General features: G+C 41.6%; 1 protein-coding gene across 1 annotated transcript in view; it reads left to right on the forward strand.

Annotated features, from left to right (window-relative positions):
- Positions 1-16,220, forward strand: part of RNF149 (ring finger protein 149) — a 72,303-nt gene that overhangs the window by 33,401 nt on the left and 22,682 nt on the right. The window contains exons 2-4 of the mRNA XM_089681255.1: positions 9,134-9,384; positions 11,107-11,175; positions 15,624-15,706. Of these exons, the coding sequence (XP_089537381.1) occupies positions 9,134-9,384; positions 11,107-11,175; positions 15,624-15,706 (403 nt within the window). The remainder of the gene's footprint in view (positions 1-9,133; positions 9,385-11,106; positions 11,176-15,623; positions 15,707-16,220) is intronic.

A 16,220-nucleotide genomic window follows, 5' to 3' on the forward strand; every position in this document is an offset into this window, starting at 1 on the left:
TATAAATTAAAAAATGGTGTGGGGGTCCCCCCTCCCATCCATACCAAGCCCTTTGGGTCTGGTATGGATTTTTAGGGGAACACCCAAAAAACTGGCGTTGGGGTCACCCCCGAAATCCATACCAAACCCTTATCTGAGCATGCTGCCCGCAGGTCAGGAAACGGGGGGGGGGGGGGGGGGGGGGGAAGACGAGCAAGCGCCCCCCCCCCCCCCCGAACCATACCAAGCCACATGCCCTCAACACGGGAGGGGTGCTTTGTGGCAGGGGGGCTCCCCCTCCCAAAGCACCTTGTCCTCATGTTGATGGGGACAAGGACCTCTTCCTCATAACCCTGGCCGGTGGGTTTGGCGGTCTACAGGCAGGGAGCTTATCGGAATGTGGAGGCCCCCTTTAACAAGGGGGCCCCAATATCCCGTCCTCCTCCCCCATGTGAATGAGTATGGGGTACATGGTACCGCTACTTATTCACAAAAAACAAGTGTAGTGTGAAAAAAGACAGGATACGGTCTTTGACAAGTCCTTTATTAAAAGAAAAAAAATAAAAGAATGTCCCCTGCAGTAGATCCAACGTCAATCACGATGTCCACCGCCGCCCCGAAAAAAGAATAAATAAAAAAGGCTCTGCTTCCGACGATGGCCCCTGGCTGTCTGCCTGCTCAGGTGGTTTGACAGTTCTTAAATATGTAAGGGGAGGGGCCACCCGGGGACATCACGCATGTGTCCCCACCCTATGTCACATCAATGATTTCACATGGGGTGGGGTCACACGGGTGATGACCCCGGGTGGCCCCGCCCCTTACATATTCAAGAACTGTAAAAACACCAGAATTTTTCGCTATCCGAAAAGTCCCACAGAATGCATTACATTCGTAAACCGAAGTATGCCTGTATATTGTAATATTCCCTTTCAGCAATCCTGTATTTTTGGGCAATCCCACCATATGTGTACCATTGTTCCATTTTCCCCACACCCTCTCCAACAAAAAGGTGAAACGTCTACTTGCTGTTGTCAGCTGTGCTCATATTTGTTACCTCACATGTTAAGTTAAATATTTTATTCTTTTGTTGCTCATTCAATTTTGTTCCAAGCTCCCGTTCCCATTTTTCCAAGAACTGGAGAAGATCGGTACTCTCTATATCCATAAGAATCTTATAAATCCTGGAGGTGCTTTGTTTAGGACTTGTTAACAGTTTTTCAAATGGATACAGATCCTCTGATGTACTCAATGGTTGTGGGACTGTTCAGACAAAATGACCTAATTGGCCATACCGCCACTAGTCTAATGTGATTTTTTTTTTTGTCTGAAAAAGTGTGTAATTTCCCCTTATTCAGTATATCCTTTAAATACGAATTCTTATCTTTAATCCATTTCCCAGAAATAATATCCTTCCCTGGGGAGAAATTCTCCGTTCCCGCCAAGGGAATCATAACTGAATGAAATTTACATCCCTTTTGCTTATACATTCTATCCCAAACACTTAAAACTTTCTTTGTCAGTGGCCTAATATTCGCATCTAATGTGCGGAATTTATGTGGTACCCAAACCATCTTCCCTAACTGTGCCTTACTCAGAATCCCTTCCAAATTCACCCAACCTTTCCCTTTTTGAGTTAAATATCCACTCTATTATTCATGATGATATCACCGCTTGATAATATTTCTTAACATTAGGCATTCCCAACCCCCGTTTCCTTTTGCCCTACACAATACATCATAGCTAATTCTCAGTTTCTTGTTTGCCAAAATAAACTTAAGTATCATCTTCTTTATTATCCTGAAGAAAGATCCTGGTAGGTGTACTGGGAGCATGTGAAACTTATACAGGATTTTTGGTACTATCACCCTCTTTACCAGATTTATACGACCTATCCAGGTAGTTCCACATTTTGACAGTCTCCCCAGCTCCTCTTTTATTTCGTTTGATAGTGGGATATAATTTGCACGGTACAGGGCTTTTATTGAAGGAGTTAGTTTTATTCCCATGTAGCCTATTTAATTTTCCCTCCAAGTAAATGGAAAGTCTTTTTGTAGACTCAGCTTCTCAACTTTTGGTATATTGATGTTTAAGATCTCTGACTTTGCAGGGTTTATTTTCAAATTTTGGTAGCTCACCGTACTGTTTTAATAGTCTCATTAAATTCGATAACGTTCTTCTAGGATTTACAATATAGAATAGCATGTCATCTGCATATGCTACCACCTTATGCTCCACTTCCCCTCTCTTAATTCCTGTTATGTTTACTCCCCAGGACAGGTTCCAAGGACAAAACAAATAATAAAAGAGAGAGTGGACATCATTGTTTAGTTTTCTTATACATTTTAAAGAACTGAGAGACCTTAACCACTGCTGACTGAGCACTATAAAGCCACCTTAACATTTTAGGCCCTATTCCTAAGACCTCTAGCTTATCACTCATGAAACCCCAGTTAACCCTGTCAAAAGCCTTTTTGGCGTCAATTGACAGGATTAATGTCTCTCCTTTTACCCTTTGTAGGAGTAGCAATGATCTCAGGCCATTGTCCCTACCTTCTCTTCCAAGAATGAATCCTACCTGATCTAGGTGTATCCACTCTGGCATAAACTCCTTCAGTCTGGTTGCCAATACCTTAGCGTACAATTTTGGTGTCAATGTTTAGTAAGGATATGAGCCTTTAACTGGCACACTATGTGCTATCTTTCCCTTCTTTTTGTATAATAGTTACATGTGCCTGCAATGATTCCTCCCTCATTTCCAGCCCCTCCCCTATTGCATTCATGTAACCACACATTTTAGGGACTAGGATATCTCAAATTTTTTTTAAAATAACCCACAGTATATCCATCTGGGCCAGGGCTCTTTCCTTTTTAGCCATATTTTTTAAGGCCAAGGTGATTTCCTCTGGGGTAATAGGTCTCTCTAGGGCCTCTAATTTTTCTTCTGAGATTCTTGGCAGCTCCACTTCATTTAAATATTTCTGTCTGTTTTTCTTTTTCTCCTCTGTTTTTTGGTTTCTGGAGCTCACATCGTACAGCTGGCTATAATATGTTTGGAACCTATTGGCAAAATCAGTGGTGGCGTACACCATTTCTCCTTTGTTGTCTTTAATCTTTTCTATAAAGTTTTTGAATTTCTTTTCCTTTAGTTTCCTCATCAAGTATTTTCCAGGTCTATTCCCCCATTGATGTTTTTCTTTTGAGACCCTGTTGAGTATCCTTCTCGATTCCTGTTCCACAAGATCTTTTAATTCCTTTTCTTTTAATATTTATATTCTGATAAAAGTCTGTACCTGTCTTCTTTTTATGTGACTGTTCTAACTTGTAGAGCTCCTCCATCACTGTCTTTTATTTTTTTTCCCTCCTTTCTTTTTTTTTTTTCTGCTCCTATTGAAATCAATATTCCTCTGATATATTTTTGTTTTTTTTCCTCCCAGATTGTGGTCACCGACACCTCCTCAGTCTCATTGAGCTCAAAACGTTGCTCAATTTTCTGCCTTAACCTTTTCTCTAATTCAGGATCCTGTATAAGCATCTCATTTAGTCTCCACATAGTTATCCTGATACTCTCCTAAACGTAGTCTCATTGTGACAGGAGCATGATCAGAGATGGACATAACCTCTATGTTGGCACTAACCAACGACTCCAGTTGTCTATGTTCAATCATTATATAGTCTAGTCTTGAATATGACCCATGTACCGGAGAGAAGAAGGTGTAATCTTTCTCTTGGATTTTTTATTCTTTTATATTTTTATTATTATTTTTTATTTATATTGGATTTTTGGTCAGTTGACACTGATATATATATAATAGCCTCTTCAATAATTTTGATTTCCTACCCCCCTCTCTCCACGTACAGGATGACGCTTCCATCTGAGGATCCAAACACAGATTTAAATCTCCAGCTACAACCAGACTATCCTTTTTAAATTCAGAAAGTTTTCTTAAAACGCCCTCTAAGAATGTTACTGGATTTTTATTTGGGCAATATCTATTATTAACTAGTATCAGATCTTAGCAATTTTCCCCTCAGAATTTGAAATCGGCCCTCTGGGTCCTCCATTCTCCAGGATAAAACTTGCATTTTTGCAAACCCAATTGCTACCCCTTTTAACTGGAGAGTCTGCGTAGTACCACGATACGTAGTACTTCGAGTGTATCATGGGTCATATGTGTCTCTTGAAGAAATACTACATCTGTGGAGTGTTGGTGAATTTCCCTAAGTATCTTGTGTCTTTTTGTTGGGGAGTTTAATCCTTTCACATTATAAGTCATAAACTTAAGCTCATTTTAACTATTATTTCCCTACCCTACCAGGATTCCCAACACAGGAAGAAAGATAGACATTTTAAGATATGGACTTTCTCCCTTCCCTCCCTGCCAGAAATCCCCATTTTCTTCCCTCCCTTCCACCTTCTTCTCTTTACCCTAACACTACACTCCCCACCCTCCCTTCCCCCTACCTATTTTACCCCTAAAGACTCTCATGGCTTCCATATTGCCCTGGAATCTGTCATCGTTTATTCCCACTAGCGATTTCTAATTTGGGGTGAGACTCAAAACACGTACGCCCACTCCAATCCCTTGCTCAAATCATCAGTCAGATTGGAGTCTGACAACATATTTGGCCGTCTCCGTCATATTTTCTAACTTCTTGTTTTTCCTGAGTTCGATTCTCTGGACTTTTCTCCTGGGGGGCCGTGTACAGTATCTCACAGAAGTGAGTACACCCCTCACATTTTTGTAAATATTTTATCATATATTTTCATGTGACAACACTGAAGAAATGACACTTTGCTACAATGTAAAGTAGTAAGTGTACAGCTTGTATAAAAGTGTAAATTTGCCGTCCCCCCAAAATAACCCAACACACAGCCATTAATGTCTAAACCGCTGGCAACAACAGTGAGTACACTTCTAAGTGAAAATATCCAAATTGGGCCCAATTAGCCATTTTCCCTCCCCGGTGTCATGTGACTCGTTAGTCTTACAAGGTCTCAGGTGTGAATGGGGAGCAGGTTTGTTAAATTTGGTGTTATTGCTCTCTCTCTCATACTGATCACTGGAAGTTCAACATGGCAACTCATGACAAAGAACTCTCTGAGGATCTGAAAAAAAGAATTGTTGCTCTACATTAAGATGGCCTAGGCTGTAGGAAGATTGCCATATATATATATATATATATATATAAATGCCTGGAGTTAAGCAGCTTCAAGTTTCATGAGCTTCAGGTTGATTTGCTTCTCGTCTTTACTGCCAATTCCGTTGACTCATCGCAGGAGACTTTGCTTTCTGTCTGCAGATCTTGTATCGCAGACCGTTATCTCTCTAACTAACTTCAAGAAGAGAGAAAGCTATCCTTATCTTAGACAATCGCACTGGAATTTTCCTATCACGGCCAAACCAATACCTTATTTGGCAAAAGGATTGTTAGGCAGGCTCAGCGTCATATGCTGCTTACATTCCTGAGGGAGGGGAATGAGGAGATACATGAAACCTCCAGGTGCTCGCATAGGAGTTTAAGAGAAATACCCAAAATGTATAAGTTTGAGTAAAAATGGAGAACCGCACCTGGCACCTGTGGGCATGATTGTGACAGAAGTCAAGCGTGTTTGGCAGCAACTAGGTGAGGAGTACAAAGACAAGTGTCTTGCCTACAATCAAGCATGGTGGTGGGAGTGTCATGGTCTGGGGCTGCATGAGTGTTGCTAGCACTGGGGAGCTACTGTTCATTGAGGGAACCATGAATGCCAACATGTACTGTGACATACTGATGCAGAGCATGATCCCCTCCCTCCGTAGACTGGGCTGCAGGGCAGTATTCCAACATAACGACTCCAAACACACCTCCAAGACGACCATTGCCTTGTTAAAGAAGCTGACGGTAAAGGTGATGGACTGGCCAAGCTTGTCTCCTAAACCCTATTGAGCATCTGTGGGGCATCCTCAAATGGAAGGTGGAGTAGCGCAGGGTCTCTAACATCCACCAGTTCCGCAAAGCCTCCCTGTTCTCCCGAACCTTTAAGATTTCACTGTGGGCTAGGCATCCTCTATTGCTTGGGCACTCCCAGCCGCCGCCTCCCACTCCCGGCCTGCCAGGGACCCAGGTTTCCTGCATGCCTCACAGCCTCTGCTGACCACAAGCCATCAGCTCCGGGATCCCGGCACCAGGACGGTCTCCCGCACTTGCCAGCCCCCACCAGATTCACCCAGCCACCGATGGATACGCCTCACCAGTCGGAGCCTCCCTCAGTTCCAGACAGTCGGGTACAAGGCAGTCAGGCACACATAGCCGTAGGGCGCCGGAGCATCACGCTGCTCACGGCGCCATGTTCAGGCCCTTCTCCCTACAGCCCCTAAAGCAATGTACTTTTAAATTTTAAAATTTCAGAGTTAGACTTTCAACTGTAGCTATCAAATGTGTTTGTGTATTTTCCTTGCTGCTTTTCTTTTTTCTTTTCCTATTTTGCTGTAGTGTTCTCTAACTGCAATCATCTTTTAGCTTTTATACTGTAAGCACTGTGAAATAAAACCTGAAATTCGCTTTTATATTTTATAATGGCTCGTTTTCACAAATTGTATTTTACTCTGATGGAATTCTTTTGTTTGCTAATGTATTTGTTTTCTGAAGTATAGTGCCATATAGGTATCGTGTATATGGTTTAAACAGCTGTGAATCAGTTAAAGAATCTTTATGGTATAAACGGACATAGCAATAGGAAGTTTTCCTCCTCTTTACGCACAGTGAGTGTCCCTGGGGGTTTACTGACATAGTTTTGCCAAGAGAGGTTGAGTCAAGCTGTTCGTGTGTTCAGCTCTCTCCCAGCACCTGTCTGGACATCTGCCTTCTGCAGGAGCCTGGCCTATATGGATGGAAGTTTATGCCTCATTTATTTATAAGCAGTGTATTTTTCCATTTTATTTTCCATTTGTGCATTGTTGTTGCAGATTCATATTTTTGAGTAAATGGATTCCGGCTATCTTAGTGGTTTATTATAATACTTTAGCTAAATGTCCTGGGGAATTTTCCTCCCTTGAGTTTGACTGAGTGTGCAGTTCCTGCACTGCATCAGCAATAATGTATTCTTAGTTACCAGCTCTTGTGTTGCTCGGCTCAACAGAACTTTCATTGTCTGTCACATTAGAGGAGCCTCATGTTGTCTGGTCTGAAATACAGAGAACAAAATGGCTTGTCTGTTTTTTTTTTTTTTTGTACCAATTTTAGTGTTCATTGTAAGAACATTAATAAGCATGGTCATTAATCATCAAGTAAAGGTCAGTTGTGATAATTAACTTTGGAGATTGTATTGGCAGCTTTACACATATTCGCTTTGGCAGATATGTGTTTGAATGCAGCATTGCTTAATACATTTTAAGGAGGATGCATACCAACATTAGTGAATTTGTAAGTCTGTTCAATAGTTTCTTTAAGGAAGAGAACACCAGTCCTAGATGAAATAAAAAGAAGTTAAAGTGACAAAATACTATATCCTTAAGCCTCAAACACATGAAAAGATTCAGATGAAAAATACCTCTTTCAGTGCAATCTTCCGATAATCTGACCGCTAGTACACAGCTTTCGAGAACTAATCACAACACTTCGTGCAAAAATATCTGAAGGGAGAAGCACAAAAATATTTCTCATACGATAAGAGAACAAACGATTTTTGTTTTATCAGTACAGTATTCGTCTGTATAAAAGTGACCAAAACCGTACATGCTCGGAAATGAAAGAATACAACACATTACATCACTTCCAAAGTTGAGGTAACCTCTTCATTTTTTTATATGAAACTAGCATGCAGAAAACAAAAAAAAACAGATGATCATCCAATATTCTCATCGTGTGTACTAGGCTCTAATTTCCAGACATAATCCTTATACATTCGCTACTTTATGGTCCTGTAGTATTTTTTCATTGAATTGTTTTACTGTGTTTTTCTGCCTCCTTGTAACATCCTTTTTGGAGCATCTGCTCCTCTTTCCCCCCTAACTTCCATTTGTTTATGACAAACATTAGTAATGGTCATGTTCACTGCTCTATGCACACTACAAATCCTGTAGTCCATCTTGAGAGTGAGCAAGAGAGGGTGGCTACAGCCATGCATGTAGTGGGACCATGGAGAATAAACAGACACCCTCTAATAATTACTGAACTCCTCCACTCTTCCTACCACTCCATCCCCCACAGCTATTTCCTCCTGTACCACTATCCCCTCCCTCCTAGATTGTAAGCTCCAAGGAGCAGGGCCCTCAAACCCCTCGTGTATTGAATTGTATTGTTACTGTACTGTCTCCCTTTATAATGTACAGCGCTGAGCAAACTGTTGGTGCTATATAAATCCTGTATAATAATAATAATGATAATAGGAAGTAAGATCACCGCGTGAGTTAAAGCGGTATTCATTACAAAAACGTAAATATTAATGTTCTGTATTGCAGTTTACCAAAAAAGTGGTGGTTGCATAACTTGTTTCTAACAAAAATGATAGCATTTTCAAAAGATTTATGACCGATTTTACCACTCAAAACACAGGCACAATGAAAAGTGGTCAGGGGCTGGTTTTAAAGTGTTCAGTGCTGTTTTAGAGCAAAGTGGGAAAGTGATGGCTCTTAATCTTAATGTTTTTTTTGGAATGTTCTATCCCATGTATGTTTGATAATCTGTATTTCATTACAACAGTTTGCTGCAGTGTGATTACATAGAATTACCTCTGTGCAAAAAATACATTTGTTTTCATGTAGTCCACATGCCACTTATGTTTTTGGAAGGTATTCCTCTGCTGCATGTGGCAACCATCAGTGGTTGAAATTATTTGGGAATATTTGATAAACAATTTTGACATTAAAAGCTACGGAATGTTTTGTTCAGATTGGTGGACTAGCCCTTTACAGAATAACTTCAAATTATGTTTTTTTGCTTTTTTACAGTGTTTCTACCTGTATACCTGGCTTTGTTCCTGCCTACTTAGGTTTTCATTTTAAGCTGTCATTTTTATAATGTCATTTACCACTTCTAAAAACCATAGTGCTCATAATGGTTTCAGTTCTTTCATTTACAGGTTATTTTATCCTTTTTTAATTATTATTTGTATTTAGGTTCTTTATGTTGACTTTGACAATAATGGTTTCCTATTATTTGGTGTTTTTTGCAGGCACTGGCAATACAGTTGTAATAATGGTTGGATATCCTAAAGGCATGGATATTATGGAAGTTCTAAGAAGACAAATCCCAGTGAAGATGACCATTACTGTAGGGACTCGCCATGTCCAGGAATTTATTAGTGGTCAGTCGGTAGTGTTTGTGGCTATTGCCTTTATCACCATGATGATCATATCCTTGGCCTGGCTCATTTTCTACTATATACAACGGTTTTTGTATACAGGAGCTCAGTATGGAAATCAGGTGACTATGACTGATTTAGTTTGTGTATTGATAGTAAATAAGTGCTATGGTCATGACAAGGTAGCATCTGATTAGGGAGGGAACCATTGTATATGTTAAAAAGGTTGTAGCGTATTAATTAGGCCCAGGAAAGGACTGAATTGGGGATCTAAAAATTTTCCAAGGCAGGGTTTGAGGATGTGGTAGAAAATAGGATTGGCAAAAGCAGTAGGTACATGATTGGAGCAGGTGCTACTTTTTAAAATAAAATGTGATAGTAAAATGAATGGGATGTGCATCATTGGAAAGACTAGTTCTGAATGAACATGGAGTCCCATAACATATAAGATGTCAACTATAAACACATTAACTAGGACATAGATGCTAGTGGTTATAGTAAAGAATGTAGATTCATATCTACATTGCACATAAAACAGTTTAACAAATAATGGATAAACCAAATGGAGGGGAAAATATGCTGTAATAATACTGTAAAAAGTACATATATTCTAGGAGGTGGATTTTTGTTAATAAAAGAAAACTTGTATGCTTCCCCACTGTTTAGAGAGCACAAATATTGACCGTTGAGCTGCTCTCCTTATCAGATGGCATGGGTGGGCAAGGTCAATAAAAAATCTTACATTTTGCTGCATGTCAACTGGTCTGACCATATAACAGACAGAATATTGAAAACGGGGCTCATTACAGTAAAAGTTTAGAGACACTCAGCAAAGTGACTATTCTCCAAGCTTAGGCAAGTCATAGATGTGATTTTCTTTCCTGCAACCAGAAGTTGCAAGAAAGAGAAAATTGCTCAATTTCCCCATCAACACAGTCAGTGTTGATGGTGCAATCCCTCCCGCAGAATACAATGATTATGGCTGGCAGCTATATTCTGTGGTTGAAGGAAAAAATGGCATAGTTTACAGTCAGCCTTAGAGTAAGACTATTAAAAGGATTAGAAGGCTATTTGTGTACTAAAACATTGTACTGCTGTATTGAACCTAAACATTTCAAGTTGCTTGATCCTCTAAGAATTAGGCACTTTATGAATTCCAGCAGATGGGATTTGTGGACTCTGAAGCTATGTATATTCCTGTGATTTTACCAAATCAAATTTAGGAAAAGTATGAATTCTCAAGATCTGACAGTTCACACATCTGCAATCTTCGTCTTTTTAAAAGCATCAGAAGTAATATGTTGGCTCTTGACAGCTTTAAATGTTTCACTTCCCTTCAAGAAAAGACAACATACTCAACTCTGCAGCAGCCTATTTCTCCTACCTCTCCTCTGCTCCAGTGCTGAAGACTTGAAAAGCCTATGTAGCATGTGACATTTCAGATGCATGTGTCCCTCTCTGTGCTCTGGCTCCTTCTTCCAAAGGGAGTGGGCAGAAAAACAGCTTGCTGCAGGGGACACGGGCATCCAAAACTCCTGGTCTAAGTTTTTTGAATGCCCTGCAGTGCTAGAACAAAAAAGAGGCCAAAGAGTAAAATGGGTCTCTGAAGTAAAAAAAAAAAAAAAAAAAAAACCCATACATACAAAATTTTAATGATACCGCCTTTAATACACACATGAACACAATCATTCTTCACCAGATCATCATTCAAAAGGTTTAAATTATATAACATTTTTAAAAAGCTTGTATTCTTAGCATCATGCAGTGCCATCTATTTTTGAAAGTTTGTCTTTTGGTGATAAATGTTGATCCTTTTTTTTTTTTTTCTCCTCCTCCTTTTTAAGAGCAACCGTAAAGAAACCAAAAAAGCAATCAGCCAGCTTCAGCTACACAGGGTGAAAAAAGGAGAAAAGGTAAATGGAATTATTACTATATATAGCAAGCACTGGATAAAAATTTTTTTTCTGATAAATAACTTGTCTTGTACTTGCCCTCCAAGAACCTTGATTTTTTTGGACCAAGACAGCAAGATCCACCAAGATCTTTTCACATTATCACTTTTGTACCCCATTAGAGACTTGTGTGTACAGGATGGTCCTCTTCCTGCTAACATTGCCAGCTTAAATTTGTCAAATTTAGAACGAAAAAAACCTGGAATTAACTGGTACACTTTTGCTGTTCTTTTCTAGGGCGACAAAAGTGCATGAAAACTATTCCCCTTTAAATTCTATATAATTGTTCGCCCTGCAGGTGTGCTGCGCTTTGAAGGGTCCTGCATGCTCCATTTTGTTTTTTTATTAACTTTTTATTTCGTTATACAAACAACATTAAAACATTCCATCTTCCAAATTATATTTTTTTCTCTTTCTTTTTTCTTTCTGTTTTTTTTTTTTTTTAAGCTACCGTATTTGCCGGCGTATAAGACGACTGGGCGTATAAGACGACCCCCCTACTTTTCCTGCTAAAATGTAGTGTTTGGGCTATACTCGCCGTATAAGACTACCCCTCTTCCAATGCACACCAGTGGGAGGAATAGTGCCCCATCATTGATGTCAGTGGGAGGAATAGTGCCCCATCATTGGCATTAGTGGCAGGAATAGTGCCCCATCATTGGCATTAGTGGCAGGAATAGTGCCCCATCATTGGCATTAGTGGCAGGAATAGTGCCCTATCATTAGTATCAGTGGAGGAATAGTGCTCCATCATTGGTGTCATTGGGAGGAACAGTGCCCCATCATTGGTGTCAGTGGGAGGAATAGTGCCCCATCATTGGTATCAGTGGGAGGAATAGTGCCCCATCATTGGTATCAGTGGGGGGAATAGGTGCCCCATCATTGGTATCAGTGGCAGGAATGGTGCCCCATCATTGGTATCAGTGGCAGGAATAGTGCCCCATCATTGGTATCAGTGGCAGGAATAGTGCCCCATCATTGGTGTCAGTGGGAGGAATAGTGCCCCATCATTGATGTCAGTGGGAGGAATGGTGTCCCATCATTGGTGTCAGTGAGGGGTGGAATAGTGCCCCATCATTGGTGTCAGTGGGGGGTGGAATAGTGCCCCATCGTTGGTGTCAGTGGGGGGGGAATAGTGCCCCATCATTGGTGTCAGTGGGGGGGAGGAATAGTGCCCCATCGTTGGTGTCAGTGGGGGGGAGGAATAGTGCCCCATCGTTGGTGTCAGTGGGAGGAATGGTGTCCCATCATTGGTGTCAGTGAGGGGTGGAATAGTGCCCCATCATTGGTGTCAGCGGGGGGTGGAATAGTGCCCCATCGTTGGTGTCAGTGGGGGGGGGGAATAGTGCCCCATCATTGGTGTCAGTGGGGGGGAGGAATAGTGCCCCATCGTTGGTGTCAGTGGGAGGAATGGTGTCCCATCATTGGTGTCAGTGAGGGGTGGAATAGTGCCCCATCATTGGTGTCAGCGGGGGGTGGAATAGTGCCCCATCGTTGGTGTCAGTGGGGGGGGGAATAGTGCCCCATCATTGGTGTCAGTGGGGGGGAGGAATAGTGCCCCATCGTTGGTGTCAGTGGGAGGAATAGTGCCCCATCATTGGTATCAGTGACACCAATGATGGGGCACTATTCCTCCCACTGAGACTTGCTGACCCTGTTCTCGTATGGTGCTGCTGCAGCCAGCATATGTGGTTGCAGCAGCACCTCTACACAGAACACTTACCTGCTGCTCCGGCACTCAATTTTCGCGGGGCCGCTCGGCTCCGCCCCCTCGCCGGTGATTGGCCGCCTGTGTGAATTTCCTGAGCTACAGTTCTGGCGGCCAATCACCGGTGAGGAGGCGGAGCCGAGCAGCCGCACGAACATCCAGTGGCCGAACTGAAGGAGACGCCGCGCTTCCTGGACCGGATCGTCGTGGGACTGGATCCAGGTAAGAGACATCAGCCCCTGCAAACCCCTGTACTTAATGCCGCAGCCCCCCTAAACATGTGTACCGGCGTATAAGACGACCCCCGACTTTTGAGAAGATTTTCAAGGGTCAAAAAGTCGTCTTGTACGCCGGCAAATACGGTATATAAATACATTCTATAACCCACAACCTCCCTCCCACCCCACCTACATCATCTCAATCTTTTCTCTATCTGTATCCATTTCTCCAAATCTTGTTGTTCCGTCTAATATCACCATAACTTCTTAGGCTGCCTCCTTGGCTTTAATTAGTTCTGTATAAGTTTCTGAAGTTTTAAATTTCATCCAAACACTCCATATTCCTTTAAACATTCCCATCTTATCCTCTTCTATACATCTCAGTTCCTCCATTCTGACAATACTTTCCACTCTATCCAGTCCACCATCCTTGGAACTTCTGCCACTAGCCAGAATTTAGGTATCAGACCCTTTGCTGCACTGATTAAATGATACAGTGCCTTATTCCTATGTACTTCCAAGTTGGGCTCAAAATAGAAAAGCATTTCCATGGATCTCCCTGGATATTTACCTTGCATATTTCCTGGGTATAATGAGCTTTTTCCCTCCAATAGACCTGCATCCTCGGGCAACTCCAGCAAATGTGCTCCATCTTTAGTACAGTTTTTCAAAAGAGCACCAAAAAGGCATCTTCCATTGTAAGTCAATGGAAATGAATCAAAAGTACTTCACTGTGAAAGAGACCTTAGGCTATACAAAAGTGCATCACTATGAAAGGGCCCTTACACTTGCAGGCCCAGCTCTGCAACCAGCTATTGCTGCAATTTCTGTATGCCAAACTGCAGCTAACTGGACTAGAGCAATAACCAACACAATTCTGTATTCCAGGACAATGCTTTATCTGACCAGTTACAACTATTGCCTTCTGCCTTGCTCATTTGTGTGGATGCCCTAAAACATGTAATGAGGCAATTTTCCAGGATGGTTCTAATCTCTATTCACATGTGCAGAATCATTTGGCTCATAGCCTGGATTGCCGAAGCTGCCTGTAAGGTGCCTTACACGCATGCCCTTTGACACTAGATAAATCCATTAAACTTGCCCCAGGAGGGTCACAGAGAAAGATTAGAAAACTCCCTTGGGGACTGTGTCCATCAGTCTCTGCGGTCCACATCCCAGTAGTTGACAACTGGAATATGGATTACTTCCACTTCTGCTGCCTGGATCAGGGGGAATGGGTCCTTGACCCTGACATCTTCCACTTGATATGTCAGAAATTGGGGATCCTGGATGTGGATATCCTGGCATCCAAATTCAACCAAAAAACTACATGTTTGTGGACAAGACTAAGGATTCTCTAGCACTTGCAGTGGATGCCTTGATAATCGCCAGGTCTCAGTTCAGGTTAATCTATTCCTTCCTTCCAGTGCGTACTCTACCTCATCTGCTCCACAATATAGCAATAGAGGAAGGTGATTGTCATTGCACCAAACAGGCCCAGGAGAACCTGGTACATACGCATACTCAGACTACTGGAAAGTGACCCCTGGCCGTTCCCAAACAGGCCAGACCTGCTGTCTCATTGCCCTGTATTTCATCCTGCTTCTCTCACTCACTAGCTTTAAAAGCATGGCTGTTGAAGCCCAGGTCTTACAAGAGAAGTATGGCCAACTCTTTTTAGAGTCACAGGAGTGCACTTACTTTTGTTCTCATTTAATCTAGAGTCAACCAATAGTGGGCTGTTGCCCACTATCAGCTGATGAGGCAGAGTCGCTCCAGGCTCTGGAAGAAACCCATCAGTTATTCTCTTAAAGGACCTCACCTGCAAAGTTGCCTTTTTGATTACACAGAGCTCTTCGTGCTGCTGTTCTTCAGTGTGAGGCGTTAAGCACTGAAAGTTGTGCCCTATTCAACAGAGGCTTGATGAATGTTGTGCAAAAGTACTTCAAAATTTCATCTTGCTTTTAAGTCAATTTTGATATGAATGGAATTTCCCAAACTAAAAGACATACAATTATAGAAATTGTGTACTAGGAAAAAATGTCCATCCTGCTCCTTCACATTTTCTCGTCACTACTGTTGAAAACAAATCTACTAGTCTTTCTAATATTGCCTGAGGAGCCTGTTAAATATATTTATACAACATATATCATCATAAGAATTTAGAGGGGAACTTGTGTTCCTTGCCCTTGGTGAGTACTGGAGGTTGGATTTCTACAATGCAATACACAGAATTGTTTTGTATATCCATGTGTTATGTAGTACAGATGCTGACTGAACCGAGGCTACTAGGTCTCCTCTATTCCTGGAGTGTGTCAGCTATTGTCGTCAAGGGCTTGTCCTCCGTAATATTTGCAGTGTGATCTGTACAGGTTATGACTCACTCCTACTGGCTTAAAGCCATCAGTCACTGCTGTTTGTGATGATCTGCTGTTATTGAACCTTCTCCAATTATTATTTTGTGTTTCTCTTCCTTAAACTAGGGAGTCGATTTTGAGGCAGAGAATTGTGCAGTATGTATAGAGAACTACAAACCCAAAGACGTTGTGCGCATTCTTCCATGCAAGTATGTATTCGTTATGATTTAAGTGTAATGATTTTGAGTTTTATTTTTAGTTGTTATCTGATCAGGCAATCTTTTAATTCTTAAACATACATTCTTTGTCCCTTTGTAAAACCACAAAACATACATACATACATATCTAGAACACACCCATGTCGAGCAGTTATCTGGAGTCTTGGATTTATAAAATCTTTTGCTTTGGGACAGATTCCTTTTCCCTAAACAAACACCTTCATAGGTTCCTCTAATGGAAGTTACCATTTTGCTACTCGCACATTGCATACTAGTTCTTGGAAAATTTAAGTTGGGTAAATTATTGAGCTTTACTGCAAATTAAGTCATTATCTTAGACTGTTTATGGAGGCCTTTATTCAGAGAATGATAGCTGTCATTGGAGGCTTGTGCTTTCTGTGGCGAAACCGTTCCGCCTGGGCTTCCTCTTGCGGAGTAATGCGGTGTAGTCTCAGCCAATGATCCCTTTTTCCGGCAAGTCTTCCAGCGCTCTGCTGAGGTGGGT

The sequence above is a fragment of the Staurois parvus genome, unplaced genomic scaffold (assembly GCF_062004578.1).
Source record: "Staurois parvus isolate SC_StPar_1 unplaced genomic scaffold, SC_StPar_1.0 ptg000262l, whole genome shotgun sequence".
Taxonomy (NCBI): domain Eukaryota; kingdom Metazoa; phylum Chordata; class Amphibia; order Anura; family Ranidae; genus Staurois; species Staurois parvus.